Below are 16,374 nucleotides of genomic sequence, written 5' to 3' on the forward strand. Positions count from 1 at the left end.
CATCCCCATCACATCCCCCTTGCAGGAAGGCGGCGGCCTTTGTCTAATAAAACTACGATGTTCTGATACTTCCAGTATTCTACATCAGTGTAAACAAGCAGTTATGGTTGTATCAAGTAAGTTTTTCTCAGTCAAGTCTGTCTTATGAGAGCAGTTAATTTCTGAAGGGCTTTTTGCAAATAGATTAAGTAAAAGGCTTTATTTTTCTTGTAGCTTATGGAGTATGGTTGTATCCTGCAACTGTATTCTTCTGGTTCAGAGTTATCCGTCTTACATGCTGCAGGACATATATAACATGCCAAGATAGTCCAACCAGTCTATTTCTGCTTGTTCTTTCCAATGTTTGCAATGCCTGATCACTAAATAGGCAGTCTGACAAGTATGAGCACCACAGCCTAGACCGTACCAGTTACTGTACTGTTATATACCTTAAGAAGGTGAAGGGCACCTCCAAGCACCTACACCTGGTAGACTGCAACAGTTTTAAATGACAAACTGGGAGGCATTCAGAGCAAAAGCTTATAACGATATTTCCAATTTATATACCAATGCCCAAAATACAAGCCGGCTTCTCAAATATATGGGGGATTTTTTTTCCCTGTCAGTTCCTACCACTAACTACAGCAGTTTCCATCTCTGTAATGCACGGTCTTCCATACTCATTAATTTCCAGTGCTTCTAGGACCTTGTATTTAATTTTTCTCCTATGCCTGATAGTGAGCCTCTTTCCCGTGGATTAGGATAGAAAGAAAAAATGAATGCATTGTCATTAATGTTTTCTGACTTTTAATAACAGGATGGTGATGTGATTGCCCCTCATCTAACTCCAATGAAAGAAAGCTGGAATAACAAAAGTGGGGATGAATTCAAGACAGCTTCAGAACCGAGTTGCAAGCAAAGGCTTTCTTTCAATAAGTAAAACTTCTCCTTTTTGCACTATTCAACCATTTTCTTCAGAAGATGGTTGACCCTGAGTGGCAACTCTTCTAAAATGCAATCTGATGCTCTGTAAAAAATGTATAGAACAATGCAGCAATGCATTTTACAATACAGTTTGTTTTTATGTAGACACTTAAACTAAGTGCATATTCAGAATGGACTTCTACAAAATTAACAAGTAATCTGTTATAGCAGAGCAAACTCAATTCTCATTTATTTTTGAATGTAATGGCACTGTTGCAGCAAGAGTAAATTCATTTAAAAAAAAAAAAACATCATAATTACAAGAAGTGCTGAAAATGTGTTAGTGCTCCTTCTAGTCCTGATCTTTTCTTAAGGTAATTGTGATGTTACTTGAGCTAGTAGAAAAACTTCTAGCTCTCTTTAAACTTCATTTTGAAAAAATAAAAATAAAGAAGAGGAGGTGGGAGAAGAATCTTTTAATAACCAAAGATTACTTTCCTGGTATTGAAAAAGCTGATGAAGATGCAGGCCTCTTGCTGTAAAAGTGACCATGCAGCTTTTATTGAAGTAACAATGCATTGCCCTGACATGCAGCATTTTATTGTTTTTATAGTGTATTTTTGATACATTCAATATTACATTTTTACTGCTACACTGAACTGCAAAAACTGCTCAAAACTTCCATTACTGGAGTGTTTGCAGGAAAGCAGAGCTACTTGAATGTTTGTCAAGGTATGTGGTCATGCACACAGTTCTTACATGGTCAGTGAGTCTTGTCAGGATGCTGCACGGTGCACCTCTGCTAGAGCAGAGCCGCAAGTGCACGTTGTTTCTGCATTTCACTGTACTAGATAGACAGGCTCTTCAGGAATCCTTTAGTTATTGTATCCCTTCCCTGTATTTCCTGGCTCTGTGATTGCTGTTCTTGTGTATATTTCTCATCCTTTGTAGAACTGTAAAAGTTCTTACAATTTTCCTTATGGGCAAACTAATGTGAATGTTGCTAACTGTCCTGTTGGAAAAGCAAACTAGGAAGACTTTTTCCCTCTTGTTTTTTACTCAGGTCTAAGATGTTCTATTTGAAGGCTGCTTTCATTAAATAAAACCTAAAAGCTTGAAAAGCCTACCCTCAACATTAAAAATACAAAGCAAAGGTTCTGTAATGCTCAGAAATTGGAACAAGCTTTGGATTTTTATATCGGAAATGAGAAAATACAAGTTCAGCATTCAATTTTAACAGCCAAGTTTTTGAAACTAACACAGTGGGAAGCCACTGTGTAAGAAAACTGTATAACTTTTCATATCTGACTGTTTCCTTTGTCTTTTTGTATCATGGAAACTGACAGCAATTAGGCAGGAGGTGTAAGGAGAATGAGTGTTCACCTATTTTACAGATTTGGTTTGAAATAATCAGAAGCTGTTCTGCGCTCTGCTGCTTATGAACCTGTGCTCATGTGTTTAATGGTGATGCAGCACAGCCTCTGCTGTTCATATCTTTAACAGTATTTCAGATCTGCAGTGTACCAGGTAGCTATTAGGAAGTGTCTTGACCTTTTGAAAAGCTTTTAAAAAATGTATTATGCTTCAAGAAATAACATCGTAGAGTTAAGGCATTTGTCTCCATTATCCACATGAAATCAAGTATTGTTCAGACTAATGTAATTTTGTTATGGTTGCTTGGGTTTGTTTTGATGCTGTTATAAAAGGTGCACTTTATATTTGGGAAAAGCTTTTTGCTCATATTTAAGCAAAAACTTGTACTTAAGTCTATCAGATATTAAGTTCTGAGACAGAGCATTTCTTTTTCTCAAACACATTAATCTGAGCCTTTCTGTACTAAAATAAATTTATAAAAAATGATTTTAATATTCTTTTAATGAATTTCAGTGTGTGAACTTCATTAAAAACAGCACGGTTAAAATCAGCCCAATGTCCTTCTAAAGGACAAATGCTGATTTGTGGAAGTACAGATCCTCCAACTTGGAGATGAGCAAATGTAAAATAAGAAATTAAGTACAGTGTGAATAGTAACTGTGGTGGAGCCAGTTCTGCTGTAATGGGACCGTGGGGCTGGAATAGCTCTTACATGTTGTCCCAAGGTAGTGAACCCAACCTCTCCTTGTGCCTTGAAGTGAAACTGCAGCCAAATGCTGTTCCCATGCCTGGGAAGAGCAGGCAGGCCTTATACTTCAGCATCCTTACAGTGGGCAGGTTGTCTTTAGGTACTCCTCCAACTATCATGAAGGGAAAAAAGAAAAGTGTAAATGAAGGGACTGTAGCAATGCAAACTGTAGCCATCATACAAATATACGAATGAGAAAAGAAATCCATAACTATAACTGTTCATAGAATCATAAAATCCCAGGTACATAAAGAACAACATCATCAGGAGCAGTCGGCGTAGATGCACTGAAGTGCAGTCATGCTTGGCCAACTTGATAATGTTCAATGATGAAATGTCCAGCCCAGTAGATGAGGAGAAAGCAGTGAGTATTGTCTTCCTGGACTTCAGGAAGCGTGGGCTTCATGGACAGACGGGGGCAGAAGGGGGAGTGATCAGTGGAACAAAGCCAGGTTGGAGGCCAGTAATGAGCAGAGTACCCAGAGGGTCCATGCCGGGTCCAGTCCTGCTCAACTGCCTCATGAAGGAGCTGGCTGAGGGGGCAGAGTGTACATTCAGCAGGTTTGCAGATAACACGAAGCTGGGAGGAGAGGCTGAGGCACCAGAGGGTCACAGTGCCGTGCAGAGGGTCCTGGGCAGCTGGAGAAAGGGGCTGGCAGGAATCTCCTGCAGTTCAAGAAGGGCAAGACCAAGTGGTGCCCTTGGGGAGGAACAGGCCCAGGCCCCAGGACATGCTGGGGGCACCCGGCTGGGAAGCAGCAGGGCGGGGAATGTCCTGGGGGTCCTGGTGAGGCCACATGTGGAGCACTGGGTCCAGTTCTGGGTTCTCTGGTGCAAGAAAGATGGACGGACTGGAGAGAGTCCAGCAAAGGGCCACAAAGATGATGAAGACACCATAGCACCTCTCCTATATGGAGAGGCTGGGAACTTGGACCGTTCAGTCTGGAGAAGAGGCTCAGAGGGTGTCATCAGTGTCTATAAATGCCTGAAAGGAGGGTGTGGAGAGGACAGGGCCAGGCTCTTTTCAGTGATGTCCAGGGACAGGACCAGAGGCAATGGGCATAAGCTGGCACACGAGAGGCTACCTCCGAACATCAGCAAACATTTCTGTGCGGGGGGGGCGGAACTGAGCACTGACACAGGTTGCTCAGAGGTGCTGTGGAGACTCCTCCCTGGAGTTCTTCAAAAGCTGCCTGGCCTTGGCTCTGGCTGGTCCTCCTTGAGCATGAGGTTTTTCCTGTGAACTTCAACCACTCTGTAAGCGCTAGCTGCAGAAATCTAAAATGCCCTGAAGTCATGGGACGTATATTGGTGAGGTGCGAGGCAGTGCTAAAAGCTCTGGAATGGCCTACGAGGGCTTCCAAGATTGAAAACTTTATTGGAGCCCTTCTTGAATGTGTTCGGCCATGGCTCTTACCCTTTTACCTGCCCACATGTGCTTTTGTTGGCTGCTGTGCTGCACCAGCTCAGTTTGTGCTGGAGTGCTGCTAGGTTTGGGTGTGCTGCACTTGTGGGCTCTGGCATGCTGGGGTTTGCCTGTGGGGCAGCCTCCTCAGGGTGGAGAGGTGGGGGCTGAGACACGCAGGGACATGGGGTATAGCTGATCAGGTATTTGTGGTGGTGGTCTGCTGTGTGGGCTTTGATGTGCATGGGAAGCTGTTAATAATTCCTCCTGTAGGTCTGGAGCGAGGACTTCTGGTGGCTTTTGAGCATGGCCTTGCTCTGATGGGGATCCGTGTTGCTGCTTAAAGCTGCTAGGCTGATACATTCGTGGTGCCTTGCTTTGAGCCTGCTTGTACCACAAGTCAAATGAAATGTTTTTTTAGAAGCAGTCTACTTCACTTTGTTCAGACCTTGGTGCAGCGAAGGACAGGGCCTTTTCTCCCCATGCTAGCAGCCATCAGTGTTTTCCACTGTGTTTTAGCACCACGGTGAGTGACGTCCTCGGGGGGTTGCCAGGATAGCAGCTATGTGCGTGAGCCTGGCTGGCTGCTGCTCCTGCCTGCACTCAGAGCAGCAGCTATCACACCTCAGTGAGGGAGCTCGGTGAGGGGGACGTGCGGGCACCACGCAGCACATCATGGTCTCTGGGGGTGGCACTGTGTAGCTGGGTTCAGCAGGTGATGCTGGAGGCCACAAACACACAGTAGCTTGGGGGCCCCGACCAGCCGGTGTGGGCTCCTGGCATGTGCTGCTGCGTGCATCCAGGAGCTCCACAGGAGGGGATGCTCTGTGTCAAGTGGGTGTGGAAGGACGGTGGCTCTTCCAATAAGGGCAGCTGGTCAGAGGAGCTGGGAACACCAGATAGAGGCAAACCTGATGGACACATGGTGAGGGAGGTGGTGATAAGAACAAATATGGTCCATAACACTCGTTCGTAGGGGTGTGGGGAGGGGGACAATGCTTATTTTTTAAGTTGGGAGAATAAAGAAAGGGAGACAAACACATGGACATAAAACCTGGCCCGTTAGTGTTAACAAAGACAATAACCAGACATGAACCTTGTCGGTCATGCTAATTGATGGGCTCCCAAGAAACTGCAGCACCAGGTCAGGGTGTAACCCTGAAGGTCCCCAGTGGTGGAGAGGGTTGGGGGGGGGGACTGTGCCAACTGATGGGACGATGTGAAGGGGTAGGGAATCAGTGCGGAACAGAGGAGGAATAGACAAGGGTACAAGACCGACCAGGTACTGGACTGTGCTCCAGCACCAGGCAGGTGGGTCCTCAACACCCGTCATTCACCAGGGGACATTCCTCAACACCCATCATCTGCTCCCCTGGCCCTGCTGCCCCATGGTGCCATAGCTGGAAGCTGTGCACAAGGCAACAATTTTCTGCACCTTGGAGATCAAAACAGAGAACAAGGCTTGGGCAGGGGAGAGCAGCTTTGGGGGCGGGGGGAGCAAGGGTGGGAAGGAAGACAGGGTCAGTTTGTGCAGCAGGGTCCAGCACCAGCGCAGTCCTGCTGGGGCTCTTCACCATCTCAGTAAATGACTTTTGGAATAGGTTGAGTACTGAAATAGCCTGCAAGGAGAGTAAACAGCCATAGAGCATCTCAGATGGGCTATGGGAGGCTGAAATGGCTGGTGACGTTCCATGCAGAGATGTGTAGAGTAAGGTGGGTATAGTTAAAGTAAGGCAATCTGGACTTGGTGGGATCCAAGTTTCACATAATTACAGGTTTAGGGTAGAAACTGAGGACATGTGAAAGCACGGTGTTATAGTGGATGCTTCAGCTTAGTCCCCAGCCACTCCTCTCCCCCCAGTAGTAAATCAAATGTCAGGCATTACAAGGCAGATGTGAGGGGCCAAACTGGGAGGAATGTCTCATGCATGGGAGGGCTTGCACCCACTGCCTGAGCCATCGACCAGGATGTGTGTGCATGCATGTCTGCTTGTGCGGCTTTCTTTGTACAACTTCGTGGTGCAATTACTTGTCTTCATGACAAGGACAAGGCTTGGAGCATGGCTCTTCCCATTTATTGATGGTCAGCCCCCTCTCACCCACCAGCCCCGCTGCCACCATCCCTATGGCAGCAGCCAGCAGGGCAGAGGCTGTCCCAGCTACTTGGTTGTGCTGGCAGCACGCTGCTCTCAGAGCTTGCTGCTTCATCTGGACTCGTGCCTTCTTGGGGAGGCTCTGCCCCATCCCTGCCAGGCCAGGTCCTTGGGTGCTACAGGCAGAGCTGGCATGGCAGCAGCACTGTGGGGCTGGCCTCCTGCAAGGGTCTGTCCCCTCGCCCTTCGCTGGGCGTGTGTGATGGGGACATTTGCAGGGCCGGGGAGCAGGAGGCAGGTGTGGCCTTCCCCAAGCACTGTCCCGGTGGGCGCCGGAGGCGACTGGCCCCGTGAGCCATCAGTTCATGCTCTTCCCCTGGCACCGGTGTCCGTCAGGCCAGGCCCCACACCTCCAGGTCCTGAACGCAGAAATCCCCCCGCGACGAGAGGCTCTCATTGTTGAAGGTCTCGCAGGGGTAGCTGCCCCCATGGTGCAAGTCCCCGTCCAGCCACAGCCCAAACCTGCCACTGGAAGGTGCAGAGGCTGTGCTCAGCTGCAGCCCTCTCCTGCTGCCGGCCGCTCGGCCAGGGGAGCCTCTCAGCAGCTGGGACCCCTACCTGCCCCCACCGACCATCAGCAGGTCCACATCTCCCTTCATGAAGAAGTTGTTCCTGCCCGTCCACCTGAAGACCTGTGGGGACAGCAGTCAGGCCACCCTGTCCCTGTCCCTGTCCCAGCTGGTAGGGCCGGGCCCTGCGCCCATCAGTCACGGCTGCAAGGCTCAGAGCCTGGAGCCCTGCAAGGAATGGCTGCAGCCGCAGAGCCGGGCACCAGCCCCCAGCTGATGGATTCGCTCCCTGCTGTCCCCAGGATCCTCCCCGGGCTACTGCAGGGTGGCTCAGGTCTGGGATGGGACAGTGCCCCCTGACACGTCCCCTGCGGGCCTGTCCCCACCAGCAGCCCTCGGAGCCCTTTCAGGGGACAGCTGCCTTCCCACTGATGTCACCATCAGACATCAGCCCCCTCAGACACACAGACCACCCCCCTTCCTCCCCCCTCCCCCAGCTGACATCCTGCTGGCTGGGTCCTGGGGTATGGTGACCTGCTGCCTTTGTTCCTGGTTGACCAAGTGCGGCTGCATTACCCTGGCCCATCCCCTGGACCTTTCAACAGCACCTCAGGGTTCTTCCAGGAGGGACGGGCCATGGAGCATTGCTGGCCCCCACCCTCAGGACCCCCCGCACCCTTTCCTCTGACCCCACAGCTGCAGCCCCCACCTTCAGCTCTGGGGCGAAAGAGAAGAGGAATGTTTCCCCTGTGCCGTAAAATTTGTTGCTCATGTGAATGGTGGTAGCGAAGAACGCACCGAAGGCCTGGTAGGGGGAGAGAAGAGCAGATGCCAGTGCCGCGGGGTTGAGGCATGAACTGTGCCAGGGCTCTCTGGCACGACTCCATCCTGCGAGCAGCAGCGAGGACAGACCCAGGCCTGCGTGAAGCTGCTGTGGTGCGGGGGATGCTGTGGGGTGACCGGTTCCGGACGTACCTGTGCATCGGTGTCTCGGATGAGCAGCAGTGCAGGGGAGCTCGGCGGGCCGGCACGCCGGTACAGGGTTCTCAGGCTGAAGCCATCCCGTGCAGTGCAGTACAGCAGGCGCCAGGGCTGCTGCTGCAGCCGGGTGGGCAGGTGGGGCCCCAGCTGGGGTAGAGCGGGCTCAGAGGGGCTGTTGGGCTGTCCCACCTCCCCTGCACCTCTGCCGCTCCCAGCTGTCTGCGGGGGGGGCCCAGCCTGGGCAGCAGCCTGTCTCTGCTCCCGCAGCACTCTGCAGCACGCCTCCCCGCCCCCCCCCCCCAGCCCCCAACCTCCCACGAGGCACACCCCACCCCCAGCATCCTCCCCCCACCAAGCACCCTTCCCTTGAAGCATTTTCACCCATCCTCATATGCCCAAGAGGTGTTCCCAAGCAGCCTCCCAAGACATCTGCTGGAGCATTCTTCCCCCAGGTGTCTTCCCAAAAGGTCCTCCTGAGCATCCTCCCGGGGCTCCCCGAGCATTCTCACCCTAAGCACCCTCGTGGGAAGCCCGAGAACCTGCCCAGATACAAGCAGGAGACCAGGCAGCTGGCTCGGAGTGAGGTGTCCCACATCTCTGCCCTCTGGTAGGGTGTGGGGCCTGGCACCTCCAGGGCTGTCCCCCAGATGAACCGGGTCCTTGGGGAGCCGCAACCTGGCCAAGGCATGGCCACCTGTGCCTACCTTCCCCTCACCCGAGCCCATACAGGGGATCTGGCAATGGGGGCACTGCGCTGGGAACCCATGTGGGGGCTCCCCAGTTTTGGCTCCCTCTTCTCTGGCAGTGCCAGCCCTGCAGCCCTGCTCACTGCCTCTGCTCCTCCAGGAGGAGCACTGGGCCTCGACCCGGGGCAGGGGGACCCGACTGTCCCTGGGGATGGGGACCGGGGGGGGGACGGCATCACCCATCCAACCTCACGCTGGCACGACTGTGGCTTGGCAGTGGGGGGGAGCCGAGTGAAGGGCTCCTCACCTCCTTGGTCTCCCTGTCCCGCAGGATGCGGCTCGGTGTGCTCAGCACCAGACCACACGGCTCCTCCAGGGCTGCGGCTGCAACCGGGGCCCCCTCCCAGCCTGGTCGCCCCTCGCTGTCCGGCTCTGCGCATCCCATGGGCAGGTCTTCATCCTGGTCGGCCTGGGGGGCGGAAGGAGGTGAGTGCCTACCTCCCCCCCCCCCCCCCCCCGCCCCACACCTCCCACCCAGACCAGCAGCCTTGCCCCAAGGGAGCAGTGTCCCCAAAGCTGCCCCGCACAGGGGTCTCCCACCCTGTGCAGGCTCCAGGTGAAGGGGTCCCAAAGGCCTCTGCAGCCCTTGGACCCCGGGGTGGGTGCTTGGCTGGGCCCGCTCCCGACACTGCCGTGCTGTGCCGTGCCATGCCCTGGCGCCCTGCCAGGCGGTGCCACCATTGCACGGAAGTTCAAGGGTGCAGGGCCACCCAGGGAGGAGATGCGGAGGAGGAGAAAGAGGAAGAGGAGACAAGGAGAGGTTTCCACAGCCTCAGCTCAAACTCAGCCCCCAGCAGAAGAGCTTGCAACGGTGATTCCCAGTTGTGCCCTCCCCTCCCCTGCCTGCAGCAGGACTGGCCCCATGCATGGGGATGTTGAAGAGCCTTGGGCCAGGCGGCAGTCCCGGCCAGCCATGGGATCAGGTTAGCTGTGGGCGCAGCCTGCACCCCTGCTCAAGGACAGGGGGACAGTGGGGCAGAGTCAAGCAGCTCCTCCAGCTTCCCCACGGGGGGAGACAGGCAGAAAACACCCCAGGGGACCAAAGGACAAGGGGGAAAGGCAGGGGCAGCCCCAGAAGGACCGGGGACCCGCTGGTGCTTAAATCACAGCAGGGCTGGCTGAAGGGCAGAACCCCAGTGTGCCCCATCTCCCCCTCACCTCCCCAGGGGCAACCCCACAAACAGCATCTGTCTGTCCGCCCGGCTGCACGCCCCGGCCCTGACACTGCCAGCACGTGCCCCACGCCAGGCACCGCAGGGCCAGACCTACCAGGAGGTGGTAGCGGGCACGGAGCCCCCTCATCCTGGGTGCTCCTGGGGTGCTGGGAGCCGTGCTGCCAGGGACACCTCACCGCCACCCTGGGTTAATGTTCAAGCGCACTGGTGTGACGCAGGGATGGGCGTGGAGCCCCACAGCCTGGGTCACCGAGATGCGTCCTCTGCAGAGCTGGGCTGGGTGGGCAGGTGTCCGTCTCCACTTGTCACCGTGTGGCCGGTGGCTGTCACCCCCTCTGCACCCTGGCTTCCACGTGGGCTCAGCTGATCACCAACAGTGTGGGGAGCCCTTGTTTTTGGGATCAACAGGCAGGTCGCACTCCGTGTTGCTCTTTGCAACATGACTGTTGCAATAGTTGTTACCTGTCAACACCGAGCTCTGAGGCCAGCGCAGCCCCAGAGCGGCACAGGGCACGGCGCCTCGCTCGGGGCTGGGTGGCCTTGGGTCGTGTCCTGCGGCCAGGCAGCCGGGCGAGCTGGGGCTCTGGGCCTGCAGCAGGAGGGAAACCCCAGGCTGTGGTGTCCCCTGCCCTGGGCAGGGGCTGCTGCAAACTTCGAGGGACTGTGGTGGTCCCATGGTGACCCTCTCCTGCAGCTGTCCCAACACCCGTGCTCCCAAACAGTTGGCACCAGGTGAGCCTCTGGGCCCAACCTTAAAATAACTTCCCTTTTATGCAGATATCAGACAGTAATTAAAGGTGGTTCCAGTGTGAGGCAGCACCCCACATGGTAGCACGATGGCTGCAATGGCCTGCTCCTGCCTTGCTGCATGTTGCCTGGTCCCCCAGCAGCTTTGGGAGGATTTTTGGGGGGTCCTGCACCTGGGGAGGAACAACCCCAGGCAGCAGTACAGGTTGGGGGCTGATCTGCTGACGAGCAGTTCCGTGGAGAGGGACCTGGGAGATGTGGTGGACAACAAGTTAACCATGAGCCAGCACTGTGTCCTTGTGGCCAAGAAGGCCAATGGGATCCTACCCTGCATCAGGAGGAGCGTGGCCAGCAGGTCGAGAGAGGTGATCCTCCCCTCTGCTCAGCCCTGGTGAGGCCACACCTGGAGCACTGTGTCCAGTTCTGGGCTCCCCAGTACAAGAGGGATGTAGAACTTCTAGAGCGGGTCCAGCGTAGAGCCACAAGGATGATTAAGGGATTGGAGCATCTGTCTTATGAGGAAAGACTAAGTGAGCTGGGCCTGTTTAGCATAGGGAAAAGGAGATTGAAAGGGGATCTCATCAATCTCTACAAATACCTGAGGGGACCATGTAAAGAGGATGGGGCCAAACTCTTCTCAGTGGTGGCCTGTGATAGGACAAGGGGTAATAGGTATAAATTGAACCACAGAAGGTTTCATCACCATATGAGGAAGAACTTTACAGTTTGGGTGACAGAGCCCTGGAACAGGTTGCCCAGAGAGGTTGTGGAGTCTCCTTCTCTGGAGATATTCAAAAACCTGCTTAGATGTGATCCTGTCTAACATGCTCTGGGTGACCCTGCTAGAGCAGGGGGGTTGGACCAGATCTCTGGAGGGCTCTTCCAACCTCACCCATTCTGTGATTCTGTGATTTTGAGAGCTGCGCCCCATCCCCATATCAGGACCTGTGCAGGCCCATGGGCCCTCACTGCCCTGGTTGGTGGCTCCTCGCTTGCCACCCCCCATCCCCATGTCCCCACCACCAGGCTCTGATGGTGGCACTGGGCATTGGGGGTGTGGGGGGTGTCCCAGCTTAGCGTCCCAGTGCTTGGCACAGCTGGTGCCTCAACAGCCTTGTCTGGCACCCCTCACCAAGAGCCCCATTAAAGTTCAGGACTGGGCAGCCAGTCCCTGCCTGAGCTGCCACAGGGAGGCTGTCCCTGTCCCCTTCCCTGTGCTTGATGCTGGCCCCATCTCTTGCCCAGGCTCTGTGGTGACACCAGCACGCATGGTGCAGGACCCTGTCCATGGGTGCAGGGACCATGGAGCTGCACAAGTGTCAGCTGCGAGGGGAGCATCCACATGCAGATTCTTCCTTCCTTTCAAGAAAAAGCAGCTAAAGGACCAAAGTCTTTCATGCCACTTTCAAAGTCTTCCTTTCTGCCAAAGGCCATAAATTTATATTCAAGCTCTGCCGAGCAGCCTGTAAACACTCCTGTCCCTTTCTGTTTAGGGGTGATGATGCTCAGTGTTTCATCCACTGCTTGCCCTCACCCACAGCATTACCCATGCTCAGGACTGCTTGTGTATGCAAGTTTGGGACTCACGACCAGTTTTGTAGCCAGATTTGGGACCGGCTCCCCAGGAGACCCCGCTGGAGCCAGCCTGGGCATGGCCAGGAGAAGGGCCGTGGGCACAGCCACAGGAACAAACTGGTGCAAACTCTCCCCTTCATGCCCACAAGACACCAGAGCCTCCCCAGCCTGGTGCTGGCAGCCTCACACCTCCCTCAAGTACCCCACGGTGATGTCTGGGGTGCGAGTGCCCTCCCTTAGGTAGTGACTGCTCCGTGAGCCGGGCTGTGAATGCCTTCTCCTGGACAGAATGATCTGTGCACCTTTCTGTGTCCCCAGAGCCCTCCAGGCATCTCTTAGCATTCCCCAGAGCCCCCTTTCGCATACCTAAGTTTGCTTTTTGGTGTGCCTTGGTGCTACCGGTCTCCTCTAGCTGAATCAGCATTTCACAGAACCATAGGATGGTTTGGGGTGGAAGGACCTTAAAGACCATCCAGTTCTAAGCCCTGCCCAAGGGACAGCTCCCACCAACCCAGGCTGCCCCCAGCCCCATCCAGCCTGGCCTTGAACACACCCAGGGATGGGGCATCCACAGCTCCTCTGGGCAACCTGTTCCAGTGCCTCACCACCCTCTGAGTAAAGAATTTCTTCTTAATGTCTAATTAAACCTACCCTTTTTTTAGTTTAAAGCCATTACCCTTGTCCTATCCCTACACCCCTGACAAAGAGTCCCTCCCCAGCTTTCCTGCAGCCCCTTTAGGTCCTGTCAGGCTGCTGTGAGGTCTCCCCGGAGCCTTCGCTTCTCCAGGCTGAACAACCCCACCTCCCTCAGCCTGTCTTCGTAGGAGCTCCAGCCCTCTGATGATCCTCGTGGCCTTCCTCTGGACTCGCTTCTACAGGTCCATATAGAATCATAAAGGTTGGAAAAGCCCTCCAAGATCATCTGGTCCAACCACCCCCCTACCACCAACATCACCCCCTAAACCATGTCCCTAAGCACCAGGTCCAACCTTTCCTTAAACACCCCCAGGGACGGCGACTCCACCACCTCCCCGGGCAACCCATCCCAATGCCTGACTGCTCTTTCTGAGAAGAAATGTCTCCTCATTTCCAACCTAAACCTCCCCTGGCACAACTTGAGGCCATTCCCTCTTGTCCTATCGCTAGTTACCTGTGAGAAGAGGCCGACCCCCAGCTCCCCACACCTTCCTTTCAGGTACCTGTATAGAGCAATGAGGTCTGCCCTGAGCCTCCTCTTCTCCAGATCAAACACCCCCAGTTCCCTCAGCCGCTCCTCACAGGACTTGTGCTCCAGGCCCTTCACCAGCTTTGTAGCCCTTCTCTGGACATGCTCTAGGGCCTCGATGTCCTTCTTGTACTGAGGGGCCCAAGGCTGAACACAGCACTCAAGGTGCGGCCTCATCAGAGCAGAGCACAGGGGGACAATCGCCTCCCTGGCCCTGCTGGCTGCACTATTCCTGACACAAGCCAGGATGCCGTTGGCCTTGGCCACCTGGGCACACTGCCGGCTCATGTCGAGGCCAGCATCAATCAGCACCCCCAGATCCTTTTCCTTTGCACAGCTTTCCAGCCACTCTGCCCCAAGCCTGTAGCACTGCATGGGGTTGTTTTGGCCAAAGTGCAGGACCCGGCACTTAGCCATGTTGAACCTCATCCCCTTGGCCTCTGCCCATCGACCCTGGCCAGATCCCTCCTGATTTTTTTCTCTGCACAGCTGACAACTTCCCTGTACTCTCCCCAAGTTGCCAGCCCCTTCTTCCACCAGACATAAACTCTTGTTCTCCCAAACACTCAGCAAAAGTTCCCTGTTCAGCCACTCCAGTCTTCTTCCTGCCAGCCCATCTTACGGCACACGGGGACAGCCTGCTCCTGAGCCTTTCAGACTTCCTTCTGGAGGAGCATCCAGCCTTCCTGGACCCCTCTGCCCTTCTGGACTGGCTCCCAAGGGACTCTCCCTACCAGTGTCCTGAACAATTCAAAGTCTGCCCTCTGGAGGTCCAAGGTAGCAGTTTTACTGACACCCTCCTCCCCTCCTGACTTCACCAAGAACAGAGAACTCTACCATTTCGTGGTCCCTCTGCCCAAGACAACTCCTTACCACCACATCTCCCACCAGTCCTTCTCTGTTCGTGAACAGCAGGTCTAGCGGGGCACCCCTCTGGTAGGCTCACTAACCAGCTGAGTCAGGAAGCTGTCCTCCACGCACTCCAGGAACCTTCTAGGCTGCTTCCTCAGGGCTGTGTTGTATTTCCAGCACATGTCCGGGAAGTTGAAGTCCCCCATGAGAACAAGCGCTGACGATTGAGTGACTTCCACCAGCTGCTTACAGAACGCCTCTTCTGCCCCTTCATCGTGGTTTGGCAGTCTATTACAGACCCCCCACCAGGATGTCCGCCTTGTCGGCCAACCCCCTGATCCTTAACCACAGGGACTCTACCTTATCATTCCCAACCCTGAGCTCAACAACATCAAAACACTCTCTAATACAGAGAGTCACATCACCTCCCCTCCTAAGTTGCCCGTCCCTTCTGAAGAGCTTGTAGCCATCCATTGCAGCACTCCAGTCGTGGGAGCGGTCCCACCACGTGTCAGTGTTGGCGACAAAGTTATAGCTTGCCTGCTGCACAATGGCTTCCACCTCCTCCTGTTTGTTGCCCATGCTGTGTGCATTGCTGTAGATGCACTTCAGTTGTGCCATTGCCCTCACCCCCAACCCTGGGACTCCTCCCCCAGGCTCACCTCTATCAAGCCTCATTGCATCCCCGTCCCCCTTCATACCTAGTTTAAAGCCCTCTCAATAAGCCCTGCCAGCTCCTGGGCTAGAATCTGTTTCCCTCTTTGAGACAGGTGGGACCCATCGACAGCCATCAGGCCAGGTGCCGAGTAAAATTCCCCATGATCAAAAAATCCCAAATTCCTGCAATGGCACCAGCCTCTCAGCCATGTATTGATCAGCTGGGCCTTCCAGGTCCGCTCAGTATCCCTCCCCATCACTGAAGGGGTACAGGAAAACACCACCTGAGCACCCACTCCATCCAGTAACCTCTGAAGTCCCTTTTGATAGTCTTCAGGCTTCTCTCAGCAATTTCACTGCTGCTAGCCTGAATTTTATTGTATTACCCTAAGGGGTAATAATCAGAGGGCAAACAAGGTCAGGAAGTTTTCTGGCTATGTCCCTGACCCAGGCCCCAGGGAGGCAGCAGACTTCTCTACGGGTAGGGGCTGGCTGACATATGGGGCCCTCTGTTCACCTCAGAAGGAAGCCACCCACGACAATTACCCTCCTGTCCTTCTTGGTGGAGGCAGTCTTGAGGCGTGGAGTCGACTTCCTTGCCCTAGACAGCTTCCTGTGTAGACTTTCCCCCCACATCCTCACCATCCTGTCCCTAGAGCTCCAGGGCCTCAAACCCATTGTGTAAGGGTACCCGGGGAGGTGAGGTGGGTAGGGGGGGGGCTCGCCTGTGATGCTGAGCAGGGAACCTGTTTCCATTCCTTTCCTTCTCTCAGGTCCCCTCCCTCTGCCCAACAGCGACAGGGCAGGGGGTCCATCACTATTAGGGGTGTGTCACCCTGGTGCCTTTCTCTCAGGCATGGCAGGGAGTGACTCCACCAGTCGAACTCCTGCTCACACTCCCTGGTGGTCCTTAATCTCTCCACCTCCTCCTTGAGCTCTGCCACCAGGCTGATCAGACCCTCCACCTGCTCACACCTCATGCAGGCAGTATCTCTGTCACCCAATTCGTTTTCTGGGCTGCAAGCACCCACATTTGCCGGCTCATGTTGAGCTTCCCATCAACCAACACCCCCAGGTCCCTCTCCTCAGAGCTGCTCTCAATCCATTCTTCACCCAACCTGTAATTGTGCTTGGGATTGCCCCAGACCAGGTGCACGACCCTGCACTTGGCCTTGTTGAGCTTCAGCAGGTTCACACAGGCCCTGATTAAGGATTTCCCCTTAAATCCTTGGGAGTATTTATCCTCCTTAAAGTGGCGTGGCAAGGCATCCTGGTCTCCTCTCTCCATGTACAACAGTAACACCAACCCTGGGATTCTCCCATA

The 16,374-nt window shown here is 54.3% G+C and overlaps 2 protein-coding genes across 6 annotated transcripts in view; one reads left to right on the plus strand and one right to left on the minus strand.

The window, feature by feature from the left end:
• The window catches only part of SAMHD1 (SAM and HD domain containing deoxynucleoside triphosphate triphosphohydrolase 1), a 32,645-nt gene extending 29,882 nt beyond the window's left edge, over window positions 1-2,763 (plus strand). For both annotated transcript variants that reach the window (XM_080558476.1, XM_080558477.1), the window contains exon 16: window positions 797-2,763. In XM_080558476.1, the coding sequence (XP_080414602.1) occupies window positions 797-919 (123 nt within the window). In that variant the 3' untranslated portion in view covers window positions 920-2,763. The remainder of the gene's footprint in view (window positions 1-796) is intronic.
• On the minus strand, window positions 1,302-16,313 carry TLDC2 (TBC/LysM-associated domain containing 2; the record flags this gene model as incomplete). 4 transcript variants are annotated; one of them, XM_080558489.1, is made up of 6 exons in its annotated part: window positions 1,302-7,051; window positions 7,142-7,215; window positions 7,802-7,897; window positions 8,068-8,220; window positions 9,067-9,228; window positions 10,089-16,313. In XM_080558489.1, 6 exons carry the CDS (start codon window positions 10,119-10,121, stop codon window positions 6,916-6,918), a joined length of 654 nt encoding a protein of 217 aa, XP_080414615.1. In that variant the 3' UTR covers window positions 1,302-6,915. The 4 variants fall into 4 exon arrangements, with proteins under 4 accessions (XP_080414615.1, XP_080414614.1, XP_080414616.1 ...); XM_080558488.1 differs by having other exon boundaries at window positions 9,360-16,313; XM_080558490.1 differs by lacking the exon at window positions 8,068-8,220 and having other exon boundaries at window positions 9,360-16,313.
• Window positions 16,314-16,374: the final 61 nt, after the last annotated feature.

The sequence above is a fragment of the Anser brachyrhynchus genome (genome assembly GCF_964034855.1).
Source record: "Anser brachyrhynchus genome assembly, chromosome: 16".
NCBI classification, from domain to species: domain Eukaryota; kingdom Metazoa; phylum Chordata; class Aves; order Anseriformes; family Anatidae; genus Anser; species Anser brachyrhynchus.